The sequence below is a fragment of the Chlamydotis macqueenii genome, chromosome 1 (genome assembly GCF_036417535.1).
Source record: "Chlamydotis macqueenii isolate bChlMac1 chromosome 1, bChlMac1.mat, whole genome shotgun sequence".
Lineage (NCBI taxonomy): Eukaryota > Metazoa > Chordata > Aves > Otidiformes > Otididae > Chlamydotis > Chlamydotis macqueenii.
Window position 1 is genome coordinate 74,631,444 of NC_141556.1, and position 24,590 is coordinate 74,656,033.

The following is a 24,590-nucleotide window of genomic DNA, read 5'->3' on the forward strand; positions in this document are numbered from 1 at the left end:
TTTGTATTTGAATGAGCAGATAGGTATGTAATGGAATAACATTTTCCCCTCCAGATAAAGCATTTGACTATCATCACTGTCCAAATATCTTCTCCTTGGCTGTTCACTCCTGACATTCATTTTCTTGACTGATGGTCTGAATTTGGCTTCAGACTCTCATTCAGCCGTTGCACTGAAGAATGAGGCTTCAGTTGCACAGCTCATCAAATAAAGCTCTTTGTCATCCCTGAACGTTCACATGTTGGATTTGAGCCAAAGAGTTAAAAGGCAAAGTGCACATTTTGCCTAAAAAATTGGGGGGTTTTGCATGTTGAACAAACAAGGTATTTTAACTTGAAAATTATCATTTCTAGATCTCAAATTTAAGAATATGTACCTTGTCCGCTTCCTTATCTTTTATACTCTTCAGTGTAGTGGCTTTAGTTTTGAGGGTTTTTTAAAGTTTTAATCAACGCTGGCCAAAGGGAAGATTAAAATCACTGGAGAACTTGAAACCACTCCAAGAGCCTGGCTTGGTGACAGTCACTATTTCTCTTGGATACATTTCAGAATACATTTTCTTTTAATTTATGGATTTTGATAAACTTTCTCTTGGTTGTTCTTACTATTATGTGTTTCTCCTTTAAATTCTCTCTAGTTTCAATTAATATGAATTCATTGAATTTTATGCTTATTCCCCATTAATTCCTGAAAACTCTATAAACATTGATAAAGGTCTCTGCAAATGTTATTTTATTATTGATATCCCCACTATGTAAACATGGGCAAGTCTGATACAGCAGAATGTTAAGAGAAGAGTTTTCGGATATATTTATCTGACCAGTCGTACACCTAAGCAACCCTCCTTTCAAACAGTCTTGGGCTGGTTCAGTGACTTAGTCTTATTATTTCAGTAGGATTTAGTTGTCTTACAGACATTGGACCTTTTGAAAACACTGTTAGGTGCTTATAGACACCTGTTGGGTGTCAGGTGCCAGTGGCAGAGAAAGGAGCGTGTGGTGTGGAAGGGCTGGGGTGATGGCAGTGAGGTGAGCCTGGACAGCTCGGAGCACCTCTCTCCTGCCTGCAGTCTCATGGCGGACGACAGTAACCCAGCGTGATGAAGGAATCCAGAGTGATGACAGTAATCCAGAATGATGAAGGGCCTACAAGAAAGCTGGAAAGGGACTTTTGACAAGGGCATGTAGTCATAGGACAAGGGGTAATGGCTTTAAACTGGAAGAGGGTAGATTTAGATTAGACATAAGGAAGAAATTCTTTACTGTGAGGGTGGTGAGACACTGGAACATGTTGCCCAGAGAAGCTGTGGATGCCCCATCCCTGGAAAGGTTCAAGGCCACATTGGATGGGGCTTTGAGCAACCTGGTCTAGTGGAAGGTGTCCCTGCCCATAGCAAGGGGCTTGGAACTAGATGATCTTTAAGATCCTTTCCAACCCAAACCATTCTATGATTCTAATCTTCTAAAGGGTAGGTATGTGGTGTACTTTCCAGTATTTCACAAACCTTTCATCACAGAATCAGGCTGTGTATTTCAGTAGAACAGGCTTTTTTCCTTTCTTCTTTTTTTTTTTTTTGGGTAAGAGTTTCAGTACATCCTGCTTCCAGCTGGATCGGAAATACCAAAGCCTTCCTTGCAGTATTTTGGTACATTTGTTTCCTTTTCTGCCTGAAAAAGAGCAGCACAGTGAACATAAAAAGTAGAAAATGAAAACAAGTAAAGTGATTTAAACAAGATTATTTTTTTTTCCCCTGTTGAGGCATTTAGACTTCATTTTGTGGGTCTATATACTGGTGTATATATTCTTATTTTTTTTCAGAAAAGAATTGTTTCCATAAAATACAAAAGCAACATAAGTAACTAATCCTATATAATAAAAAAATTTTTTCTTGCAGCTTCTTCATGATGCAGGTGGAATTAACTTTATTTTCTACTAAGTAGCATTTTTGTCCTACAAATCACTAGAAATTGATGGAGAAACTAAAGCTAAGGCAGACGTGATGATCTCTTTGTCCCTTTCCTGCTAAAAACAATTCATTTAGAACTGCTACAGGTTGAGATCCTAAGTCTCTGGAATATCATCAGAGTATTTCATTTGTATCCAAATGATTTTGATACATAGGACAGTGATAAATTTGATTTCCATAACTTTCCCATAATACCATCAGTATTTTTAATTCTGAAGAATATACAGTCCCTCCTATGGCACTTTCATAATTTTTTTTCCTTTCTTTTCAGGTGAAGGATCCATCAAACTCATATCTTTCCTCAGAGGAATTCCTCAGGAATGTTTATGTTTTGGCAGTTCTTCTCTTCCTGGCCCTTATCTTGCAGAGGACATTCCTGCAGGCATCTTACTATGTTACTACAGAAACTGGCATCAACCTACGAGGTGCTTTACTGGTGAGCAAAGATGTTCCCATGATCTGCCAAGAAATTCACTAATAATAGCTTCAGCTTCATACTTTCATTTGGCTTGTTTGTTATCTGAAGATTCAGTTAACAATTGTTTGAGAGAAGAGATGTGCTGTATTTTTATAAGGAAAAATGGAAAAAGTAGAGTCACTGACAGCCAAACTGATGGCAGCAATTACTTTTCCTAAAAACTAAAACCATCACACTAACATGTTGAATTTTGACACTCTGTGCATATAAGGACATGTCATCGCAGATGACATTAGGTATATGAAAATAAGCAGTGTCGTTTTGGCTCTCCATCTGCTTTCTTCATTTGCTTATGAGGTTACTTCTGCTGACTGTGAACAGAGTCAGCTGCAGAGTATCTTCAACTGAGCTATGCTTTATGGGAACATTGTCCATGCATGGTGAATGGTGATTCTGAATATTCATGCCCTTTTGCACAGAGCCCTGTAGGATGGGACAGGAGTGATTCATCTCCAAAACTGCGTCTTTAAAACCGGCATCCATTAACCCTCTGTGAAAGTCATGTTTATGAACCGGAGCCAGCAGCTCCAGCTCAGAACGTGGGTGGGTTGTAGCAGCAATCTTCAGAGACCAAACTCCACAGACAGCAGTAGCACTGTGTGCAAAACGGAAGCTGGAGCTGATGTTTTGCCAGGTGTAACTAACCATAGGAATACCATCTCAGCATGGAAGCTTCTGGGTTTTTTTTGTGTGCACTGTGACTGATGTAGCTGTTTCAAACAATTTCTGCCTTCTCCCAGGGTAGACGGTACAGACTTAGTGAAGAAAGGGTACCTGATTATTTCCTCATCCTTTTGTGACTCCCACTTGCCAAAATGGGGACTCCTAGGACCATATGCAGCTGATATAATTAACCATGGTCTGTAGCCATTTCTGATTAACTACAGGATCCACCTGGCTCATGGGCAAAACAGGGCAAAGAGCACAAATTATTTTTAAAACTTCCTTGAAGCTGCAGTGTTTTAAATTTGGTCATAACTGTGAACTGGGCTCACAATATTTGCCTTTAAAATTCTGGTAGATATAAGCCCTGATTAATTTTAAACCCTGTTAAGCTCTTACAAATTTTGTGGAAATAGATGGCTGGGTAAAGGAGAGAAACCCAAAGGAATACATACTCACCCTGATGAAAACTTCATAGCATGAGTTTATCTTATCAGAAATAAGGATTTCTTTGGCAGACATGTCACAGAAAAGCAGGCTCACGAAATGTTTGTTAAAAAAGGATCTTTGCCCAGCCTCCCAAATTTTGATGTTTTGTTGTCCTTGTGTTCTATTTTAGGTCTGTGTTAAGCAACACATCTTTTAAGAGGAATTAGAGTTTTTAAAGTCAGTTCGCTTTCTTGTGCTTTCTCTCACTCTGTCTCCATCTCTGTCTCTGTCTCAGGTGAGAGGCTGGGAGAAGGGCTTTCTTAGGTAAAGACTGATACCACAGTTTGAAATGTCCTGCTGCTACTGTTGTTGTATAGTTATATCATGTTCATATCTTCCATTTTATTCCTTTCTCACAGGCAATGATATATAATAAGATCCTGAGGCTTTCCACATCCAACTTGTCCATGGGAGAGATGACACTGGGACAAATCAATAACTTGGTTGCCATAGAAACAAATCAATTGATGTGGTTCTTGTTCCTGTGCCCCAATCTGTGGGCAATGCCTGTTCAGGTAGAGCATCAAAGTAAGGGCCTGATTTCAGAGATCCTCCAACCTAGTTGAAAAGAGTATATATCTGTGAGACTACTACAAAATCTGGAGGAGACCTGGAATTTCACACTCATTTGCCAGGAGGACTAACAAACAGAAACGTGGCCCATCATTTCCTCAAAGGGCTGGGAGGCTGTCTCTCTGAGGACTAGTACAGAGAGAGGATTTTTTTGAGCAGGATTTCCATGTCATGGATATGGTCTGTGGGTCTAAGAATTATGACCTGTCATCCTTTCCCTGATCATATTTCTTCCACTACTGACACAAGTTATTGCTTTTATTTCTGCCACATGGCAGCAGCGCAGGCACCTGACCAGTGCCAATATTGCATTTGCAGTGTCCACTTGTAGCTGCGTTGTGTGGCAGGAGCAAAAAGCAATTGAATTGTTCTCAGGGACTGGCAGCAGCACTGACAATGTGCTGCACGAAATGCTCAGAGGAACTTCCATCTAAACAAGCTTAGTTACTGTAAACATCTGTTTCTTAACAAGGCTGAGAAAGATCTGTCGGCAAATCCGTAGGCAAATCTGTAGGAAGGAAAGGTAAAAATTATTAGCCTGAAATAAATCTTCAGAAATGCTAAATGACTTAATGACCTAAGCCATGCTGATTTTCCGTGGAGCTTGGGCACCTGTAGCACCTTCAGAATTTTGACTTTGTGTGGGATTGGCATGATCCTTACCTACCTTGGCACGATCCTGCTGACATTAGACAAGTTTAAAAAGGGTTAGAAACCACTCTTATAGTAGATCTGTTTTGCTGAAATTCCTGGAACTGTATCAGTAATTGATTATAGTAGTCAACAGTATTACTACTACTAATGAAAACAAATATTGGTTTTATGTGTCTATTTTAGGTTTAGAGAGTCATTAAATAATTCATGGAGAAAAAAAGATAAAAAAGTTTGCATGGTAACTGAAGTTAGAAATAATACTTTCGTATCCAGGTTTATTTGGAATAGTACTTTAAATGTTATTAAGTGAACAAATGGTCTGATTCCTGTGGATAGAGAATAATTATATGCAGCCTAAATTCACTATTCATTTGTTTCTTTAATAAAGTCTCTGTCTCAGCCACTGTAGAAATGTAAAGGCCTTCCTCACCACTACTGTAAAAGGCTCGCTTGAGGAAGCTTCTGTTGATATTGCTGGTTTCTATAGTTCACCTTCAGGCAATCAGGAGACAGGGAACACAAGGCAGCTTCACCATAGCTTTGTCCAGGAATGAGCATAGCATCATCCATGAATTTGCACCTTCTGAAAAACCTGGTGAGTGAGCACCTGTGGCCTAGGCTACAGAGGGCCCCTTCTGCTGTTACACTCCATAAGTCATAGCAATTACCTTACACCTCTGCTTCAATGATAAAATTGAAAGCGAATACTTACTATTTCCTTCTCAAAGTATTATGCAGCTGATATTAATGACACTGGGGGTGTAGTAATATGTCTTTCTGCCTCATTAGCTCAATTGGCTGCTTTTTGGAAAAAAAAAAAGATGGAAGAAATTAAACCTTGGTAACTATGAGCTGGATTATAACTATACCACTCTGGAAAAGGTGGTGGGACTGTCCTGTCTTGCCTTATGCAAAGGACTTGAGCTTCAAGGGATGTCCCAAGAAAGAACAATTGTCAAGGCTGCCCCTGCCTCAAGCAGAAGAGCTTGTAGCAAATACTGAACTTAAATCCTTCCAGTGTGAGCTTCAGTGCTTCAGTGCCTGTCTGAGATGTGCCTCTGTCTGCAGTTGCCAGAGAACCCTATGACAGAATACAAATGTGATTCATGACCGTCCTAAGAACTTTGAATACTTCCAGAGTGATGTAAGGAATTCTAGTGTAAATAAGACTTGAGGCCAGTGATTCTGTAAAATGCCTTGGGGCAAGCACCATCATTTTAGTGCTCCTTTAGTTCTGTGGAAACCTCATCGAGAATTAGGACTACCAGGCAGTAACACAAACTACGCAATTAACGTCAAAAATATGGGCTTCTGGATTCATTTCCCACACTTTTCAAACATGACCTTCTGAAGTACAGACTCAGTTGATTCCTATGAACCATTTAACTGTTTATTAGAAGAACAAATGTTTTTTTTTCTTGCTATCATTCTTTCGTATTTAAATCAACTTTTTTTCTGTGTTGTTTTTTTTTCTTCATAGATAATAATGGGTGTGATCCTACTGTATAATTTACTCGGAATGAGTGCCTTGGTCGGTGCTGCTGTCATTGTACTGTTAGCTCCGATACAGTACTTCATAGCTACGAAGTTGGCTGAGGCTCAGAAGAGCACTCTCGTAAGTAAATTAGTTCAGTGACATTTGTGATCCATAAATGAGAAAAAGGAACCAGGGGTTTTTGTTGTCTGTGAACATTCATTGTGGAGGTTTGGGCAAGCTGTACCTTAATTCCATCACCCCTCTTTTGTGTTTTGCTGTGGTTCAGTGTCTCTTCCTTCCTAACATTTGTCAGACAAGAATCTGAAAAAAGTATGTGGGCCTTGACTTCCTTCTCTGCAGGGAGTGTTTTTCACCCAACTAGCACAGCTTCGTCTGAATTCAATTCCATGAATGGATGTTATTCCTACATCCAGATATTCTATTTCATGGGATGTTAACAAACAGTACAAATCACTGATAAATTATAGGAGAACAGTATTAAAGAACATGTACAATGCCCCTCTGGGACTTTATGCTCTCACCCCAAACTTTGGTATTCCCTAAAAGTCAGCTAGCATTGCTGGATTAGTATCGATGGTGTGTTCTTGATGTCTGTTTTGATGTCTAATTTAGTTCATCAATTAGAAATGTTTTCTGATAATTTGTGTAATTTTTAACTTTATCCTTGTGATCCTTTAACTTTTTTTTAATCACCCTTTGATGTTTGAGTCTTCAAATATTTAAAGATCCTTGTTATCTTAATATTCAGTAAGCAAATTATACAATGAGGGTGGTGGAACACTGGAACAGGTTGCCCAGAGAGGTGGTGGATGCCCCATCCCTGGAAACATTAAAGGCCAGGTTGGACGGAGCTCTGAGCAACCTGATCTGGTTGGGGATGTCCCTGCTCCTTGCAGAGGGCTGGACTAGATGACCCTTAAAGTTTCCTTCCAACCGAAACCATTCTATAATTCTATGATATGTGGATCTAATCTTCAGCACACTTCAATCCTGTTGAGCTGTGCCAATTTATATCAACAGAGGATTTATCTTTGCATAATTTGAGAAATAGTCTGAATCTTTCTTTTTGCTCTTTTCTGAGTTCCTCTGACTCATAATATCTTTTGGATTATAACTTTAGCAAAATTTATGATTACTTTTTTTTTTCTAATTAAGGGCAATTAGCTAAATATATCAATAAACATCTCACATATATTTGATGACCATTATGTATGAAACACAGAATGAATCTTATATCAGCAATTACACGCATGTAGTCATCTGTCTATTGTTAGACACCATCAAGCTAGTAATCCGCCTCCCTGAATTTCACCCTCTATTTGAAGGATTTTTGTGGTTCGTTTTATTTTTCTACTCATAACAGAGTCACTTAATTTCCCCTCATGATTGTAAGCTCTTTAATATCTCCAAAGATCATGAAATTGTATATTGTTTTACTCAATATGACAATTGAAAGCCTGTACAAAACCCCAAAGAAACAAAATTACAAATCTTTAATGAATTTTACAATAGACATGAAGGTAAAAGAACATTCACATTAAAACTACAAACTGTTATCCATTTCTTGTCCTTGTTTCCTTTTGAATTGAAGGACTATTCTACTGAGAGATTAAAGAAAACCAATGAGATACTAAAAGGCATTAAGTTATTAAAGCTGTATGCCTGGGAGCACATATTTTGTACTAGCGTGGAAGAGACAAGAATGAAGGAACTCACCAGCCTTAAAACCTTTGCACTTCATACATCTCTTTCCAGTAAGTAACTATGTTTTTAGCTCTCAGAAATGGATCCTGTTTATGTTAGCATTCCTTCTGACTTCAGCTGAAGTGAGATACAGCTGTGCCTATGACACTTTTTTTTTTGTAAGTGTGGAATGTGCTTAAAATAAAAATGTGTGACAAATATATAACACAGAAACTTGAAAATATAGAGTACGTCTTGTTGATTTTATTTGGTGGTAAGTTTTCTATCATCACCTTTGTTATGACATTACAATTATGAATTGCTTTATAGTACGGAGACTCCAGACAATATTAGCAGCTCCGATTACAGCAAAGATAAATTAGTGCCTGAAAGAAATTATATTTTCTGTAATGTAGAAGAGCTGAGAGGGTAATATTTTAGTTGTGTTGCATAGTAATTGCATACATAAAACTTTTTATCCTGGTTCATTCAAGTATACAAATGAGATAATTCCTTGGCTTATTTGTTTGTGTTTTTAAGATCTCTCTCTGTCACGGAAGGAAATTACTTCCTGCAGAGGAATTTTCCTTTGAGAGTATAATTACTTGAATTGGAAATAACTAGATTATTCTAGTGCCATACAAGTAATTGTGAAACTGTTTTTTTCTTATTTCATATAATATGATACTTATTTTATTTCTCTTTCACAGTTTTCATGAATGCGGCCATACCAATAGCAGCTGTTCTTGCAGTAAGATATGTTTTTTCACTTTTCCATATAAAAAGAGAGAGAAAAAGAGAGAGGGAGAAAGAAAAGAAATAATTGTTACTTTAGGACATATTCCTTATAAAACTCAAAGATGAGTTAAGGTATCCCTGATAACTGTTATCATGACACTGGAAATGCCCATTCCCAGAGCTAGAATTTCACCAGCTGTGGTTTAGATTGGTAAAAACAAAAAGAAATATACATTTTTACTATAAGAAAGAAAGGAGTATGTTTCTTATGAGGACAGGCTGAGAGATTTGGGGCTGTTCAGCCTGGAGAAGAGAAGGCTCTGGGGAGACCTTATAACGGTCTTCCAGTACCTAAAGGGGGCTTATAAGAAAGATCGGGAGAAACTCATCAGCAGGGCCTGTTGCAACAGGATGAGTAGTAATGGTTTTAAAACAGAAGGAGGTAGACTCAGACGAGACATCAGGAAATTTTTTTTTACAGTGGGTGGTGGAACACTGGAACAGGTTGCCCAGAGAGGTGGTAGATGCCCCATCCCTGGAAACATTCAAGGCCAGGTTGGACAGAGCTCTGAGCAACCTGATCTGGTTGGAGATGTCCCTGGTCCTTGGAGGGGGTTGGACTAGATGACCTTTAAAGGTCCCTTCCAACCCAAACCATTCTATGATTCTATGAAAAAAAAAGTTGGAACTTGGAAGAAGACCCATTTTGAAAAGCTCTCATTTTGAAGGAGTTTTGGATGGCTTTGCTTTTCTATTGTCTAGCAGCGAAAATCATTCCTGTTTCAAAATGCATCATAAACCACCATTTCAGTTTTCAAGATAGTGTAGCCTGCAATTTAAGGAGAAACAAATTTTGCTTGTCCTCTGGCCAGGTTTAAATTTCAGCCTAATGCACTAGAGGAACTATGGCGTGCCAGTCAGTAAGGACTCTTCATAGACCAAATTCTGAGGACATTGTTCAGAATACACTCACAGTGTCTACCAGAATTGGGTGAAATATGACAATAGTTCTGCACCTGTGAAAAAACCCATATGATTTATTAAATTCTTACTTATTTTTCTGGGTTGTGTGTTTCCTCTAAACCCTGAAGTCAGTTACAAAACTTTACAAAACTAAATGCTTTGATCTTTCAAATAATTTGTTTTCATTCTTAAATGTGTAAATCTCTTAGAATCATTGGCAAGTTATTAAAATCTTTTTCACTTTGATGAAGACACCTTTATTTTCAATTTACTGGGATTTCCAAGAAATTGAGATATATAGTTATTGAATTTAGTTGAGCAAAATATTTTGCTTCCTGTCCTTGTCCATGTTTTTCAAGAGTCTTTATCCTGACATGCTCTTTTCCTGATGTGACAGACCTTTGTGACTTATGCGTATACCAATGACAAACCACTGCAGCCAGCCCAGGCCTTTGCATCACTGTCATTGTTTCACATCCTGGTCACACCACTGTTCCTGCTCTCCACTGTGGTTCGTTTTGCAGTCAAGGCTATCATAAGGTAAGTGTCTCTTCTAGTTTCTCCAACTCTTGAACATCTACATTCGGTAATACAACAGGGAAGGTGCTGGAGAAAAAAAAAAGTTGTTTCTACCTGCTCACATGGAAGAGGGTTTAGAGGTGAGACTCTGGTGTTCAAAAATGTGAGAGAAATCAGAGAAAATGTGAGAGAAATCACAGTAACCATTTCTTTTTACTGCATGATACAAAGAAATGTTCCATTCTTTTCATAATTTCACCATGTTTGGCAGTCGAGATTCAGAGCTGGACTGTCCAACCTTGGGATATGCTCCGCTTCTTACAGTGTGGCCACCCACCATCGCTCTCATCTAGTACTTTTCTGGACTTTTGTCAACACAGAGGGAGATGAGAGACTGGTGTGAAGCTACCTAGCAAGAACAGCCCTGCTGAAGCAAGGAAGAGCAACTGGTTTTATCTTCACAAAGGGTGCCTTGTGCTTTAAGTGAGAATTTAGCATTGTCTTGCCTCTCATTGTCTAGCATGGACACTCTTAGGAAAGAATGTGGATGGAGGGACATTGGACACTGAAGGACTAGTTGCTCAAGGGAAGCTGAGCAACTTCTCTTAGAGAGGAAACATTCTTCCCCTGAATGGCAGTAAAAAGGTGCAGGAGAGGAAGCATGGCAAGGCAGACATGTAGGAGTTTAGTCTGTGAGGTTTAGGTATCTGTGTGGTAGGACAGCAAGGAAGTTGGCATGCAGTGGAAAAGATTTTTTTGAAAAAGGAAAAGGAGCTCATAAAATGTGTTGCTTCATCAGAAAGGTGTATGTTCCAGCATTTATTTCAGCAAACAGCCTGACAAAACAACTTCCTTCGTGCTGGGAAGGGAGCTGGTTGGTAGGAAGTCAAATTTCAGACTTTTGACTGTTGCATCAATGGTCTGTATGGAAAGAGTCATGGTCATGGGACAGTTATGCAGACATATACACTGCCAAGATGTCCCAAGAGGCACAAACTGACACCTGACTGGCAGTAATGTGTCAGATGCCAAGCACCAGCAGGATGTGAAGACCAAAGTAACCTTCCCACCCAGAAACATAGGTCCTTCTTGCCAAGACTGAAGCACATTGGCAAGGTATTGCACTGCTGCTGCCGCTGCCTCTTTTTGGTGGGTAACAATAATAACAAATAGCAGTCAAGGGGACTTCAGGCTCCACAGCTGTCATTTCCCAGCACCACACTTGCTTTAAAAAAAAAAAAATTAAATAGAGTTTATTTTTATCAAAGCAGCAACCGGGCCACATGAGAGATTTTCCCTAAGCTTAAAATGATTTCTGACTAGTGGAAAATCTCAAATCTCCTTCATAAATCATCCCAGCCTCTGTATCTCTGCACTATGTTTAGCATAGCCCTAATATCAAAATGGTGTGTACATTTTCCTTAGCACTGCTGACCACCTCTCAGTACATTATTTAAAGACCATATTTGCGAAAACAAACTTTACCCTTTGGCAAACTTATTTCCTAATGTATTTCTCCCATGAAAATCGTGTCCCTCAAGTGAATAATGAAGAATGTGTGCTTGGCCACTCCATGGCTCTATCATCCAATATATGTATATGATTGTGCACTTGTTTGTGTTATGATTAAGAGGTTATACTTTGGTCAGAATCTCTGTTTTATTGTAAAGAGTAGTTCCAGTACCATGAAAGCTTTTAAGGGAACCTGTCCTCATTCAAATGCAAAATAATGGCTGATGTCTTCTTAGGCAGATGATCAAAATGAGGTCTTTTATCTTCTACAAGAAGATAAATTATTGCTTGATGCCCTTTTGTAAGACTGAAATTCTGTTGTGGGAGTTAGACATATATATTTTCCTTTCAAAAGAGGAGATAGGAACAGGTATACTAGCAGGGAGAAATAATGACAACAGCAGTGCTTTCTTGCTAACCAGTATCTCTGTGCCTTGAACATGTATTGACAATTTTACACGAAGTGGTCAGACAGGCCTTGAAACAGGATTGCTTTCCCATTTACAGATTTACATTCAAATCATTGATCAGAAGTCATATGTCCTTCTGCTTTCTCAGTCTCTGTCCCAGTGCACGTTGTTTTTAGTTTTTGCAAAGTAACATAGCTTCACCATGAACAGTGGGTGATTTTGTTCATCCCTTCCCCAGAACAATAAAGAGCCAAGTGCTTGTGGCACCCTGAAAGGAAGTGAGGCAGAAAGAGGATAAAATCCTTCCATAATGAGGAATGAATTGAACTTGTGTGCTGTTTTTCCCAGGGGATAGTTTTAAGAAGTAGGCAAAGAGAGCTCTTTGCTGTATTTCTCCAAGGCTGGCCATGGCTGTGCTGATTTGTGCAGTATTCAGACCTGTTTGCAGGCAGTGTATGCAAAAGCTGTGTTCAGGATGCACCTAGTGCATTGGAATTTTCAGAGGATGTAAGTGAGTGAATGACTCATTTATGTGTCCTGACTGTGTGTAGGAATGAGAAAGGCACAGAAGAGATAAGCCTGCCAAGATGGAAGCCGTTCCCATAGAGGTCTAGTGGCACTCACATGACTTAGCTCTCCAGCTACCTGCGTGATGTTTGATTATTTTCATTTGTCCCTCTTCCACACAAATATTTTTTCACGTGCCATCAGGGTAGCAGACAGTCCAATAGGAAACCAAAAGTATCCCATGAACTTCTTTTGGAACACTTCTGATAAGTCCTGCTGGTTGGACTGTACAAAAATGGAAATGTACTCATGGAAACCTGTGTTTATTTAACTCACTGTCCTGTTTTCTTTCAAGTGTACAGAAGCTGAATGAGTTTCTCCTCAGTGATGAGATTGGAGATGACAGCTGGAGAGGTGGGGACAGCTCTGTAGCTTATGAATCCTGTAAGAAGCACACAGGACTTGTAAGTTCTGTTTTATGACACTGAGTTTCAAAGCAGAGAGGCCATATGGCCCCATAGAAGGGAAACGGACTAGCTGATAGGGCTCAGGAGATTTGGCTTCTAGCCTAACCCTAACGTTGTCCAGTTTTGCCTCTCCTATGTCAGAATCTCTGTGTTTCTCTGACATGAAGGGTCCCCAAACACATCTGAGCATTGCTGAAGTGCCAGTAGTAATAAAAGCCCTATAAAACACTGACACATTTACACATGGTTCAAATTCATCCTTCTCATTTTTCATAAAAGGCTTTTCCAGTGGTTATAGGGTTTGTACTGTGTATTTCCAGTACAACCCATCGTATGTTGGGCATCTTTAGGTAGGACGGATTCCTGCTCTGGGAAATTCAGAATTGGAGGTGGGAAAAACAACACCAAACTTTGTGAAGTAGGAATTAATTAAAAAATGCTGTTTCTGGAGTGCTAAACGTACCATGAATTTGAGTAAAATTTGAAGGCAAAAAAACCCCAAGGGAGATGATTTGGGAAAAGATATTATTTCATTTTGACATTTTTCAATTGTTTCAAACTGATTATATCATTTGAAATGCAACTGAAACTTGAAGATGTCAACAGAAAGAAAGGATTAGCACAAAATAAATTTAATTTTGAGCTGAATTATGTTAGTTTGCCAACCTGAAACAATATTTTATCTTATTTTTCTGGCTTAACAGCTATAATAAAGGATACAAAAATGAAATTGTTTCAGAATTTATTTTGCTTCTCTTGTCCACATTTTGCCCAGCCCTATAGAGAGAAAAAAAAATCTAGATCATGGGGAGAGGGGAAAAAAAAAGGTAATATCTGTAAAAGTTAAATTATTCACTGTAGACAGCCCAACTCTAAGGAATAGCTAAGATTACGCTGATTCAGTTCAGTATAGTGATGCTTACAAATGCCACAGGTAGCTCTGAATGAGCTAGCTCCACAATCACTATTATGCATGAGTGAAGTACTCTGCACAAGCTAGTTTGATATGCTGCTCACTCCTGCAGCTATTCTTTGTCCAAAACCAAACTGATAGTTGTGCATGTCATTACAGTTTTACTGACACAGCTGTGTTTGTAGCTACCTCAGGTAGGGCAGACTTACCTAGTGGTTTGAGGAGGATGACAGAGCTAAAATTTGTGATAGTTATGTGTGGGAAAACAAAAATGAGACATTTCCTGTGCTTCGGTTAAGGGTGTTTAAAACATTACAATATGTGCATCACCGTAGTGTGTCTGTATTATCACACATATATCTGGTTTCTTCTTGGGACCTAGAATGGTGGGAGGAAAGGGAATGAATTGTCTATTTTATAAGGAACCAAATGCTGTCTTCTGTTGAGAATTACAACTTTTCTTCTTTCTTCTTTTCACTATGTAGCACACCAAGGCCATCAACAGGAGGCAACCCTTGCGGTATCAGCTTGAAAGCTATGAACAGCCAACAAGGAAGCAAACACGTCCTGTGGAGACAGATGATGTTGCAATCAAGGTGGTTTGAAAACATTGCTTCATTCTTTACGAGAAGCTGGTCCTCCTGCAACAGTACCAGATAGTGCCCAATTTCTGCTGTTCTTCCAAAGGCAAATTGTCCCTTGCAAGAACAAGCCCTTAAATAAACTAGCACTTTAGCCAAAAATAAAGTGAGAAGAATTTTCTTCAGACCAGCTGTTTATAGTGGTTCCCTATCTTCTCAGGAAAAAAAAGAGGCATCATGAGTCTAAAGGAACAAAATCTAGATAATCTGATATGCAGAAATTAATATAGATTTTTTAGACTTTCCCTTCATGCACTTCTCTTTCACTTTTAGAACCAAGATCAAAACTTTTGAGTAATTTTTGACATCTATTATGACATGTCATTTATTATTACATTATTTTAAGTCATGTTGGTCAACTTTCCCCCACATATGTGCCCTATGCAAAGAATGTTTCATAGTCCTGTCAACTCCAATGGAAGTATGCTCAAAAAGGCTAGGGTCCACTGGGGAGTGTTTTTCTTATGTCCACCAGAAGCCATGTGAATCTTCAATTTGTGCTTTGGGAATACATTTACAAGGGGCCATATATCACAATATGCAGAATGATTCATTCCTTGATAAGCTATGCTATTTAGATTGTCACCTGTGAGCTATTATGATCTTAGTCTTTAATTTTATACTTGATAGAATGAAAGTATTTGTTCACTTCAAAATCATCTCTACTGCATTTCATACAGCGTATATATTTGTGTATATAACTTTTCTTATTCACAAACTTCTCACTTTGGCAATCTTTACTAACCTAACTCAGTTGTTTTTTGTATGAGCATACCTCACCATGTCTATTAGTCACAGATTTATTTTAGTAGCATATTTTAAATCCGAACTTGACATGCTATTTTTTTCCCCTCACGTGCTTTTATATCTGATATGTGCTAATTGCTTTGTAGGTGACCAATGGATACTTTTCATGGGGAAGTGGTTTAGCTACGTTGTCCAACATAAACATCAGAATCCCAACAGGTAGGATACATGCACACCTTAAACATGAAATATGTAACATCAAATTGCTACTAATTCCATTTCTTGATGTTGTGAAAAGCACAAAACCACATATTTAGATTTTTATAAGAAAAAATGGAGGTTAAAAATGTATACAAGATCATTAACTGTATTTGGCATTTAGCTATATCATTAACCTAAAGTACTATAAATAAACAAAAAAAATTGTATGTTTTTTATATATCTATATAGTTTGTGTAGTTTTTATAATATCAGGAACAAAGTCAAGAACAAGAATAAATATGAAAAATATGATTGCAAAAAAAATTAATATTATTTTTAATAGCCAAATTTAAAAAAAAGAAAGAGGGAGAACACCAGACTCATTCAAACCAAGGGTCCATCTAAGTCAATATTTTATTTCCAGAAGTGGCTACCAGTGGGTGCACAGGGACATAGCTTCATATGTTATACTTCTCCTACCATTCTTCAACAATATAGTCTCCCACTTCACAACTGTTTTCATCGCAGAGAGTTCCCTGAGTTTCGTGCAGTTTGTCTGTCAAGAAATTTTCAATGAATTTCTCTTTGCCCAGCTGAGCTCCTGTCATTTCTTGCATCCTCAATGTCTTTTGTTTAAGAGTTTCACAGGTTTACAAAACATTGATTTGTTTTGGAAGACTTACCTAGCAAGTGCAAAAAATAGCAAATAGGTGGTAGTAGTAGTAGTAGTAGTAGTAGTAGTAGTAGTAGTAGTAGTAGTAGTAGCAGTAGTAGTAGTAGTAGTGTAAAATTCCTAGCACTGTCTATTGGTATTTAATGTTATTAAATAGTCTTATATTTTATTTCTATATCCTATCAAGCGCTTAGTTTTAAAATACCTTATTACTTTATGTTGATACATCCTTGATATCACACAGTTATTAAGTAATTTCAAAGTACTATATGTAATCCCAAAGTCCATATCATTTGTTTCACTGTAGCATGAGGTGTTCTATATGTGGATAAACATCACTTCTTTGTGCTGGCCCAGTGCAACATACAACACCAGCAGAAGGTCTTTGCTCCAAGGAGTTTACAGTCTAAGGTCATGAGTTTACAAGCTGGGTGAGCCAGTCTAAGCATTTACTTCTTCTAGAAGGAATTAAACCATTAACTCCCCAGCAGGTGAGAAGCTTATCTGGCAAAGGCACTAGCTAGCACAGTTAGTGAGTTCAGTTAGTTAATGGGAAGATCTGAGAAGTACCATTGCCACTACAGAGTAGGACTGAAGGTAGGAAAGTAGTGGTGGAGGAAGGAGGAGTACAGAAAAGCAGAAAAGAGTAATGGATCTTCTTTCAGTTGCAGTCACTTTTTAGATTGGCCCAGATTTTCATGGAACCACAGACTGAATAATCACTTCCCACTTCATATCATTTGACCCTAAATAACTTCCATAAAGTAACACACTCCCATACAATGTATGATAATATCTATCAAAGCAATAGTCTCATTCCTTCAGAGATCAATCAGTGGGTACTTGTACTGCCCATTAATGTATGTTTTCATAGATGAATGCATGCAATATTGCCCATTCACGTAGTGGATGCTAACAAATTTAACCAACTATTTCAAGTGCTCTAGAACTGCATCTAATTGGGCCTTATGGACTTGAGTAGAACTGTTTTGTTTTTCCTTTTGAAAATGTGTTTGTTATTATTATTATCATAGGTCAGATGACAATGATTGTGGGTCAAGTTGGCTGTGGCAAGTCATCACTTCTCCTTGCTATACTGGGAGAGATGCAGACGCTGGAGGGAAAAGTTCACTGGAGCAAGTATGTTTCAAATAGCTATTAATTGCTGTATTCATTTAAGAAGGAGGTAGTTGGGGTTTGCTGTAAGAAATGTAAAACTTCATGTCTCAGAACTGCATGCTCAGTGATTATCACCACCCAGAGCCTCTCTGGAAGGCATCACCTGCAAACTTACAAGGGATTTTCATTGCTATTCTGTTCGTGGTTCAGAGCGAACTGCCTCAGGAAGGGAAAGAAAATAGTCTGGTGATTAATAACTAGTAGACCTAGCAGATGACCTGAATAGAAAGCATATACTATTCCTGTTATCCAGTAGTCTTCAGTGGTGGGAGTTAGCTCTGGATTTACATTACTATAATTGAAGTCAGCATTGCTATGCTGCTATTGTACACACCTATGAAAGCATGATAGCCTGGAGCTTCTTGGTTGAGTAGTGTATGTTGGGTACAAGCATACAGGAAAGGCTGTCTTTCTCACCCAGTGATGCTGCTGCTAGCAGACAAAAAGGTGATACAGTAACACATGAGCAGTGCTTTTCTCCTCCCCTGATACCTGCCCAAGCCTCACCTACAGAAGTCAGTGTTACTCTTCACGTGTTCAGAAAGCAGCCTGAGAACACTGAATAACTAAGGAGTAAAGGCCCTAAAGAAGGTGTTGCTGAAGAGGGCTCTGCCTGTGAGGTCAGGCTTTGGGATTCACATGGATTCAGACTCAGTGAATGAGAACCTCCTACGGAAAATAGGTGGGGCAGCAACCACTCTTCCAGCCAGCAAGCACTCTTCCAGCCTAGGCAGGGCAGAGCCTGTGAAAGGGATGTGCTGTAACCCCAAGACTTGTTCTTTGATTTTAAAGATCGGTTCTGTTTCCTTAAAACTATCAAGCCAAACTCCTCTTAATTAGGTTTTTGAGAAAAAAAAAGGGTGAATTTTGTCACAGAGACCACATTTTTTTCGTCCTATCCCTTGGCTAATAACCTCCTTTGTCATCTTTTCCTTACAGCGATGTTGCAAGCTGGATATTTTTGCTTTTCCTGTGTTAACACGTGTCACATTTTCTGTTCTCTAGCCGTGTTTCACTATCTGCTATTCTAAATGTATGATCTCACTGGAGTAGCAGGTACAGTTGGAGCCAAGGCACGATTGACTTTAGTTTAATTATACATGAGTTTAAGCTTTAAAGGAAGAAGAATATGTGCCTTACCACACTTAATTTATTTGAGACATATAATGAAGATTTTGACATCACAATTGGGCATTTTTTTTTCTGAGTAATTTAGGAAAATACAAGCAGTGAGTAGAGTGTACCTTGAAATTATTCTCACAATTTTTTTTTCAAAGATATATTTGAGAAAGACTCAAATTTGTCTTAGAGAAATATATGGGATCTTAGGAGGATTAGAGAAAATGAGAAATCTTAGAAAGATGTTAGAGAAAGTTTATGAATTACTATTTACATTTCACATTGTTTGAGAGATTAAGATCATATTGTCAATTGATTAGCAGTCTGTACATAACCAGGTAACTCAGGTTTTATCAAGCAGCTCAGACCTTAGTGATTTTTTTTCTTTGCAAACTATAATTTGGTGCTGTGATGTAGCTGATGCAAACATAGTTATGTTTTGCTGATAATTTCAGACTGCCTGACAGACAGATGAATACAGAAGGATACTTCAGGTATTTAACTAAGTGGATCCTATACTTTACAAAACTGTAATAAAGGTCCTATTTACTCTCTTAAGTCCCTTTCTACGTGATTCCACATGCATGACTAACGCAGCTGCTGATCCAGGGATGAAATGCAGGCTAGGTGAATTCCCCAACAAATTCAGGTATAACAACACAGTAATAGTAACGATGCATAAGATTTCAGCCCCAGTTACATTGGGGTAATCCTGCAGTGCATCTTTGTGAAAGTCCACCATGGGACTTGCATACCCTGTGGTGTTATGTACATTTTCTGCACATTGAACTGCTTTCTGTGCAAACAGGTTGTTGTATACTAAGTGAAAAGCCTGAGAAATGCAAGAATTTTGAAAACAGTCCTCCTGTATGGCTTGTTCTGCCCTCAGGCTATGAAAGTCTTAAAGAAAAAAATAGGAAAAGCCAGTGGTCCCGTTAGAAGGATTGCCAAGTACCTCTATTTACCAAAAGGCTGCAAGCACGGTAGCTCATAGGAAACACTGAATGGCATTATCCATAGATGAATAAATGGTCATCCAAATAAATGTCAGTAGCTAAAGTCAGCATACCTACTACTATTGCTGTGTTGCTATGGCTGGTCACAGGGACAGGAATAAATTCCTCCAAACTGCTGAATAGGATTTGTGTAGATACTTGGTCCTTGTCTTACGTCTAATTTCTTCCTTATATTAGCAGAGGAAATGGTTCATTCTGCCATTACAGTGGTATTCTAGAGATTTTGTATCCCTTTATTCTCCTCCCTTTTCATTTTGTACGCTGAAGGAATCTGGGCCTGGTTAGAGATGCATTAGTCTGTTTTAAAACATTTAGAGTTAGCATAAACGTTGTCCGAACTTCAACAAAGTCTCTTTTTGACTTTTCCTTAAAACTTTGATTTAAATTCATTTCTGTATTATTTCAGCTTATATATTCAAAATCTTATAAAAATAACTAATCAATCTAATCAGTTTGGTCTTTCCTACCATTTCAGACTTGAACTTATCATGCTCCATTTGGAGGAATATGTATATTTTATAATACAGAATAAAAATCAGTATAAATAGCCTCATTTCAGTAAATAAAGAAATTAGAGCACAGATTACTAATCCCAGTGGGCAAATAAAATATTATTTTTAGAAACCTCAGGAGCTTCAGTTTCAGCCCACTCCCATGCCATGCAATTGCATCACTCTTTCTGATTCAGTAGGGTAATAAAGTACAAGATCAACTGCTTAATCCTCTTATTTGTGAAGGCCCCAGCTCAGCAAAGGTCTTACATGTGTTTGCTCATGAGATTGTTAATGAACATGGGTTCTCACAGAAATCTCACTCATCATTAAAGTGTATTTGTCAAACTAAGCGTGGAATGAAATTTCTAACCAAGGAAGAAGAGTTTAAAAAATTCAGATCTTAAAATTAGTCATTGCTCATTCAGATGATCTATTTTACTATAATGGCAAGCATATTAAATCTAGTATGGAATTGCAAGTGGTCTTGCAAGACTTGCATCCAATTTTTTGTTAAACCATACTTTAGAGGGCACCCCCAAACTTATACATGAAAGCATTATCCCTTTCTCTACCATTGCAATGCTCTGTTGATAAAAGCTTGTGGTTTTTTTTAATAGAGGAAATTCACATTTTCTTATTTTTTTGTTTGGCTTCACCTGATTTCCAACCTCTTTTTAATCTCTTATTAGACTCCATCTTTTGCTTTCTTGTTACTTTTTTTTCCGTTGTAGAGGAGACTTAGAAGCTTCTGCTGAATAAAGAATCAACCCTGCTGAAACAGTGTCTGTTTTGAGCCTCAATTTATGGCTCTCTGATCCCCCGATAAGGCTTATTCACCTCTGATGTAATATCTTCTCTGGCAACTGGTGCACAAAGGAAACACTGATTGTGCACTTTAGGAGGCATGAATTGTCAAAATTCTTAGAGACTTGATGTGCAGCACAGAAAGCAATGTCTCAGTTCTAACATTTTGGGAAGATGCTTGATACGTGTGTCTGGCATTACGAGGGCTCTGCTATTAGAATTTTTATGCCCTTTGCCAAACTTTGATCCTCTGCTTATGAGTGCAGCTGCAATTACTGGTACCCCAACAAGCAAACAGACATTTCTGTCTCAGCAGTAAAATACTTCATCTGGAGGATTTGTAGGCTTGGGAGGGGAAGATTTATTTGTTTGGGTCTTTTTAAGTCAGGCAAATAACACATTAATATCAGTTTTCTAGTCCCTTCTAATACCTGTTTCCATTTGCCTGGCATAAACTTACCCTTTTAGGTTTTGCACTTCGCAGTGACTTGTTGCCATTCCTGGACAGGAGCACCATTGCTGGTCCAGAACTGCTTTGATTGCCAGTCCATGCCCTCAGCAGTGTTAATAAGTCAATTAACAAACAGAGCGAGCTGCAAAATCTTTCATGTTATTACTGCCACTGCATGCTCTTCAAAACATATTTCATGGATAAGATCCTTAAGATGTGGAGGTTAACGAGGAAAGCCTGGGTGCTGTAGTGCCGTGCATGGCCTGATGCACCCTTACTGCTATAAACAGGTTCAAAGTCTGTTCTAATTCAAAAGTGTATCTGCAAATCTTATCTTTGCTTTAGGGGAAATTTGGCGTTATCAACTTTTGCAGGTCATTGCTGTAATGTGTGGAGAAGCTAACTTATTACTTGACAACCCTTTATATGCCCAGGCAATATTAATAATTTCATTTTTAATAGGTTTTACAATACCCTTTTCATTTTTAAGACTTTTCTAACAACATAACTTGCCTGTTTAGCCACTACAGACTATAGATATGAAACCGTTGGATTTAGAAAAGTTATATAGTTTTAATTAACCTTGTTTATTTTCCTTTTAAGAACAACAAAAAAAAAACCAAAGCGGTGTTGAGTTCTTAAAATGAATACTTAACTCCAGCGTCCTTGTATGTAAAACTTGCACAAAATGTTAATTCTATATTTCCTGCTTACTAAATGTCATTTACCATAACTTACAGTGTAAATGAAACTGAACCTTCTTTTGAAGCATCCAGAAGGTATTATTTCTGTTTTTAGTGTATCATAATACATTGATTCATTTCTTCTGAATTCCCTCAAACCTTCATCTTTGTACCCTTCAGCCATCTCTGTGTTTTCTTACCATGCCAATAATAATTTACTGTAGGATTAACTGACAAATTGTGTTAAATCCAGTGGATCCCAATCTTCTCCAGCCATTGTACCACTACCTCAGTCTTGTCTGAAAGGTGTTCAGTGCTCCCAGCTCTCATTTGACATCACTGGGAGTTTAACGTGGTCCATATCTTGCAAGACAGGGCCTCTAGATATGAGACATCATTACGTGTGCCCTCTCATGTGTTTGCATGTTTTCTGATCAGCACTGGGCTTTGTGTTGCTTGTAACCCAGCGTGATGGCTGTGTGATGGAGCAGGGCACACAGTGTGTGGAGGAAGCCGGCTGTGGTCCAGCTGAAGTCAAGCAGTGACTCCACTCCTGGCTTCAATGAAAAGGCTTGCAGGTTTAAAAGAAGGACAAGCTAAACTAAAAACACATCATAAATGATAGAGAAGTAGTGGCACACATAGCTGTGGTTGGGAACTACACCGTGATTTGCTATCTGATAATCCTGAGGACATATTTCAGACTAGTGCATACTGAACTGCTAAAACTCCTAAATTTTTTGGGATACTACTGACTGCTTCTAACCAGCTATTTCTCATACCCTAGCACTCTCTCTCTCAATAGCAAATCCTAGGTGCTTACATACAAAGCTATATCAAATGTAGAGTTTGAAGCAATATCATCAGAGAGACTGAGAATGGAGATAAGTGCTCAAATCCACAAGCCGGTACCAGTTCCCATCTCCTTCCTCACACATCTTGGGCGTCCCAGAAAAATGTCTGAAATTACATGACCTTTTTTGTCCTACACAGGCAAACTGGCCAGAAGTAAAGAACATTCATACCCTTATTGTATACATTTCATTAGGTATTTAGGCACGTTTAAATCATGTCTAATTAATACTTGTGAGACCGTAGTGATTCCTTCCCAATCTGTATTAAACTGACCTTTTTTCCAGTATCATGTCAGTCCATTGAGGGTCTAATAGACTTAAAGGAAAAAGGTATTCATCTGAACAGTGCCTTTTCACTACTTGTTTTGGTGTTAGAGAAAAAAATACCAAATAACTCTTCTTGTAAGAATTTAATAATTTTGGTTATTTATAATTTGCCTTTGGATTGAAATTGCAGTTACTAAATTGAGGTAGGTACCAGCTGTTTACAGGATAATAGAATACAACCTAGAGTTAGATTTTGCCATCAGGGGAGAGAGTGGGTGCTGTTCTAACAAAAACGTCTAATTTAAAATTCTTCCCTTCACTTTTGTAACAGTTGCTTTGCCTATTTGTTTCCCTGTATTTTTATGAATGCACATTCATAAAATTAATTTTAAAAAACTGATTCTAGACATTTCATGATGTGAGTGCTTTGCTTTTTACTAAAGCTTTTTATCTGTCTGCAGTAGAAACAGATACTCAGTGGCTTACGCAGCTCAGAAGCCATGGCTGCTGAACGCAACCGTGGAGGAGAATATTATCTTTGGGAGCCCATTTAATAAACAAAGGTAAGTAACAACCTCCTTGCAAAAACACCTGGCAGCTTCTTTTAAAGAGGTTTTTAGCTTCTCCTTCTGGCGGAAGTTTGTAGATTCTGAAAAATATCAATGCACATTAACTCTAGGGTGGAATTAGCTAACCTGACTTTAGCCATCTGGAAGGAAGGTTTCTGTTTTAAATTAGTCTTTCAAGGCTCCCCCTCTAGCCAGAGTGCATGTCTAAGATGTTTGTGAGAAATCACACAGTGGCAGTGGCTCTCCATGGAATACAGCAGAAGCCATATGTGTATTTTTCAAGCAGTCAAGTTAGGTGAAATGAATCCCATCTTTAGAGACTACTGACATATTTCTGTTTTGTTTAATGGAGCCTCAGGTTGCCAGAGGACTCTGGAAATAGGGATTCTAGGCATGTTTCCACTGAGTTTATGTGCTAATCCTGCTGTGATCAAGTTACTGGAGCAGCTGCTTTACAAAAACACTGCACGCATGAAGGTGGGGTGCCTCAAGGAAATAATCTTAATTCTTCCTTTAGAGACACAGGAGAAGGGAGTCTCAAAGCTGAGGTGCACAGTTTCTCTTGTGCCTATCCAGCACTTGCTTCTTGTCTCCTTCTAAAAGGTCAGCTAATACATGCTGTGGAAAAAGAGACTTGACTTAAAGAAAACGAATTGCTGATATTTGCAAAGGCAACACTCTTTTTGTTTGAAGTTATTAAAAATACACCCTATTCCTCTCAGTGGGTGCTTTGTTAAGATGTATGACTCCATTCCCACTTAATAAAACTTAGCAATGGCCAAACATCTCAAAATGCTTCTAAAATTTCAGGGATCAGATTCTTCAGCTACTGCATCCATCAATCTAACTTCACTTATAT

At 38.3% G+C, this 24,590-nt stretch overlaps 1 protein-coding gene across 4 annotated transcripts in view; it reads left to right on the plus strand.

Annotated features, from left to right (window-relative positions):
* Nucleotides 1-24,590, plus strand: part of ABCC9 (ATP binding cassette subfamily C member 9) — a 73,543-nt gene that overhangs the window by 18,834 nt on the left and 30,119 nt on the right. For all 4 annotated transcript variants that reach the window (XM_086756786.1, XM_086756793.1, XM_086756802.1 and 1 more), the window contains 13 exons: nucleotides 2,238-2,402; nucleotides 3,956-4,111; nucleotides 6,304-6,438; nucleotides 7,913-8,075; nucleotides 8,715-8,755; nucleotides 10,103-10,245; nucleotides 13,009-13,117; nucleotides 14,519-14,629; nucleotides 15,568-15,640; nucleotides 17,330-17,435; nucleotides 19,049-19,087; nucleotides 22,099-22,137; nucleotides 23,624-23,725. In XM_086756786.1, the coding sequence (XP_086612912.1) occupies nucleotides 2,238-2,402; nucleotides 3,956-4,111; nucleotides 6,304-6,438; nucleotides 7,913-8,075; nucleotides 8,715-8,755; nucleotides 10,103-10,245; nucleotides 13,009-13,117; nucleotides 14,519-14,629; nucleotides 15,568-15,640; nucleotides 17,330-17,435; nucleotides 19,049-19,087; nucleotides 22,099-22,137; nucleotides 23,624-23,725 (1,382 nt within the window). The remainder of the gene's footprint in view (nucleotides 1-2,237; nucleotides 2,403-3,955; nucleotides 4,112-6,303; nucleotides 6,439-7,912; nucleotides 8,076-8,714; nucleotides 8,756-10,102; nucleotides 10,246-13,008; nucleotides 13,118-14,518; nucleotides 14,630-15,567; nucleotides 15,641-17,329; nucleotides 17,436-19,048; nucleotides 19,088-22,098; nucleotides 22,138-23,623; nucleotides 23,726-24,590) is intronic.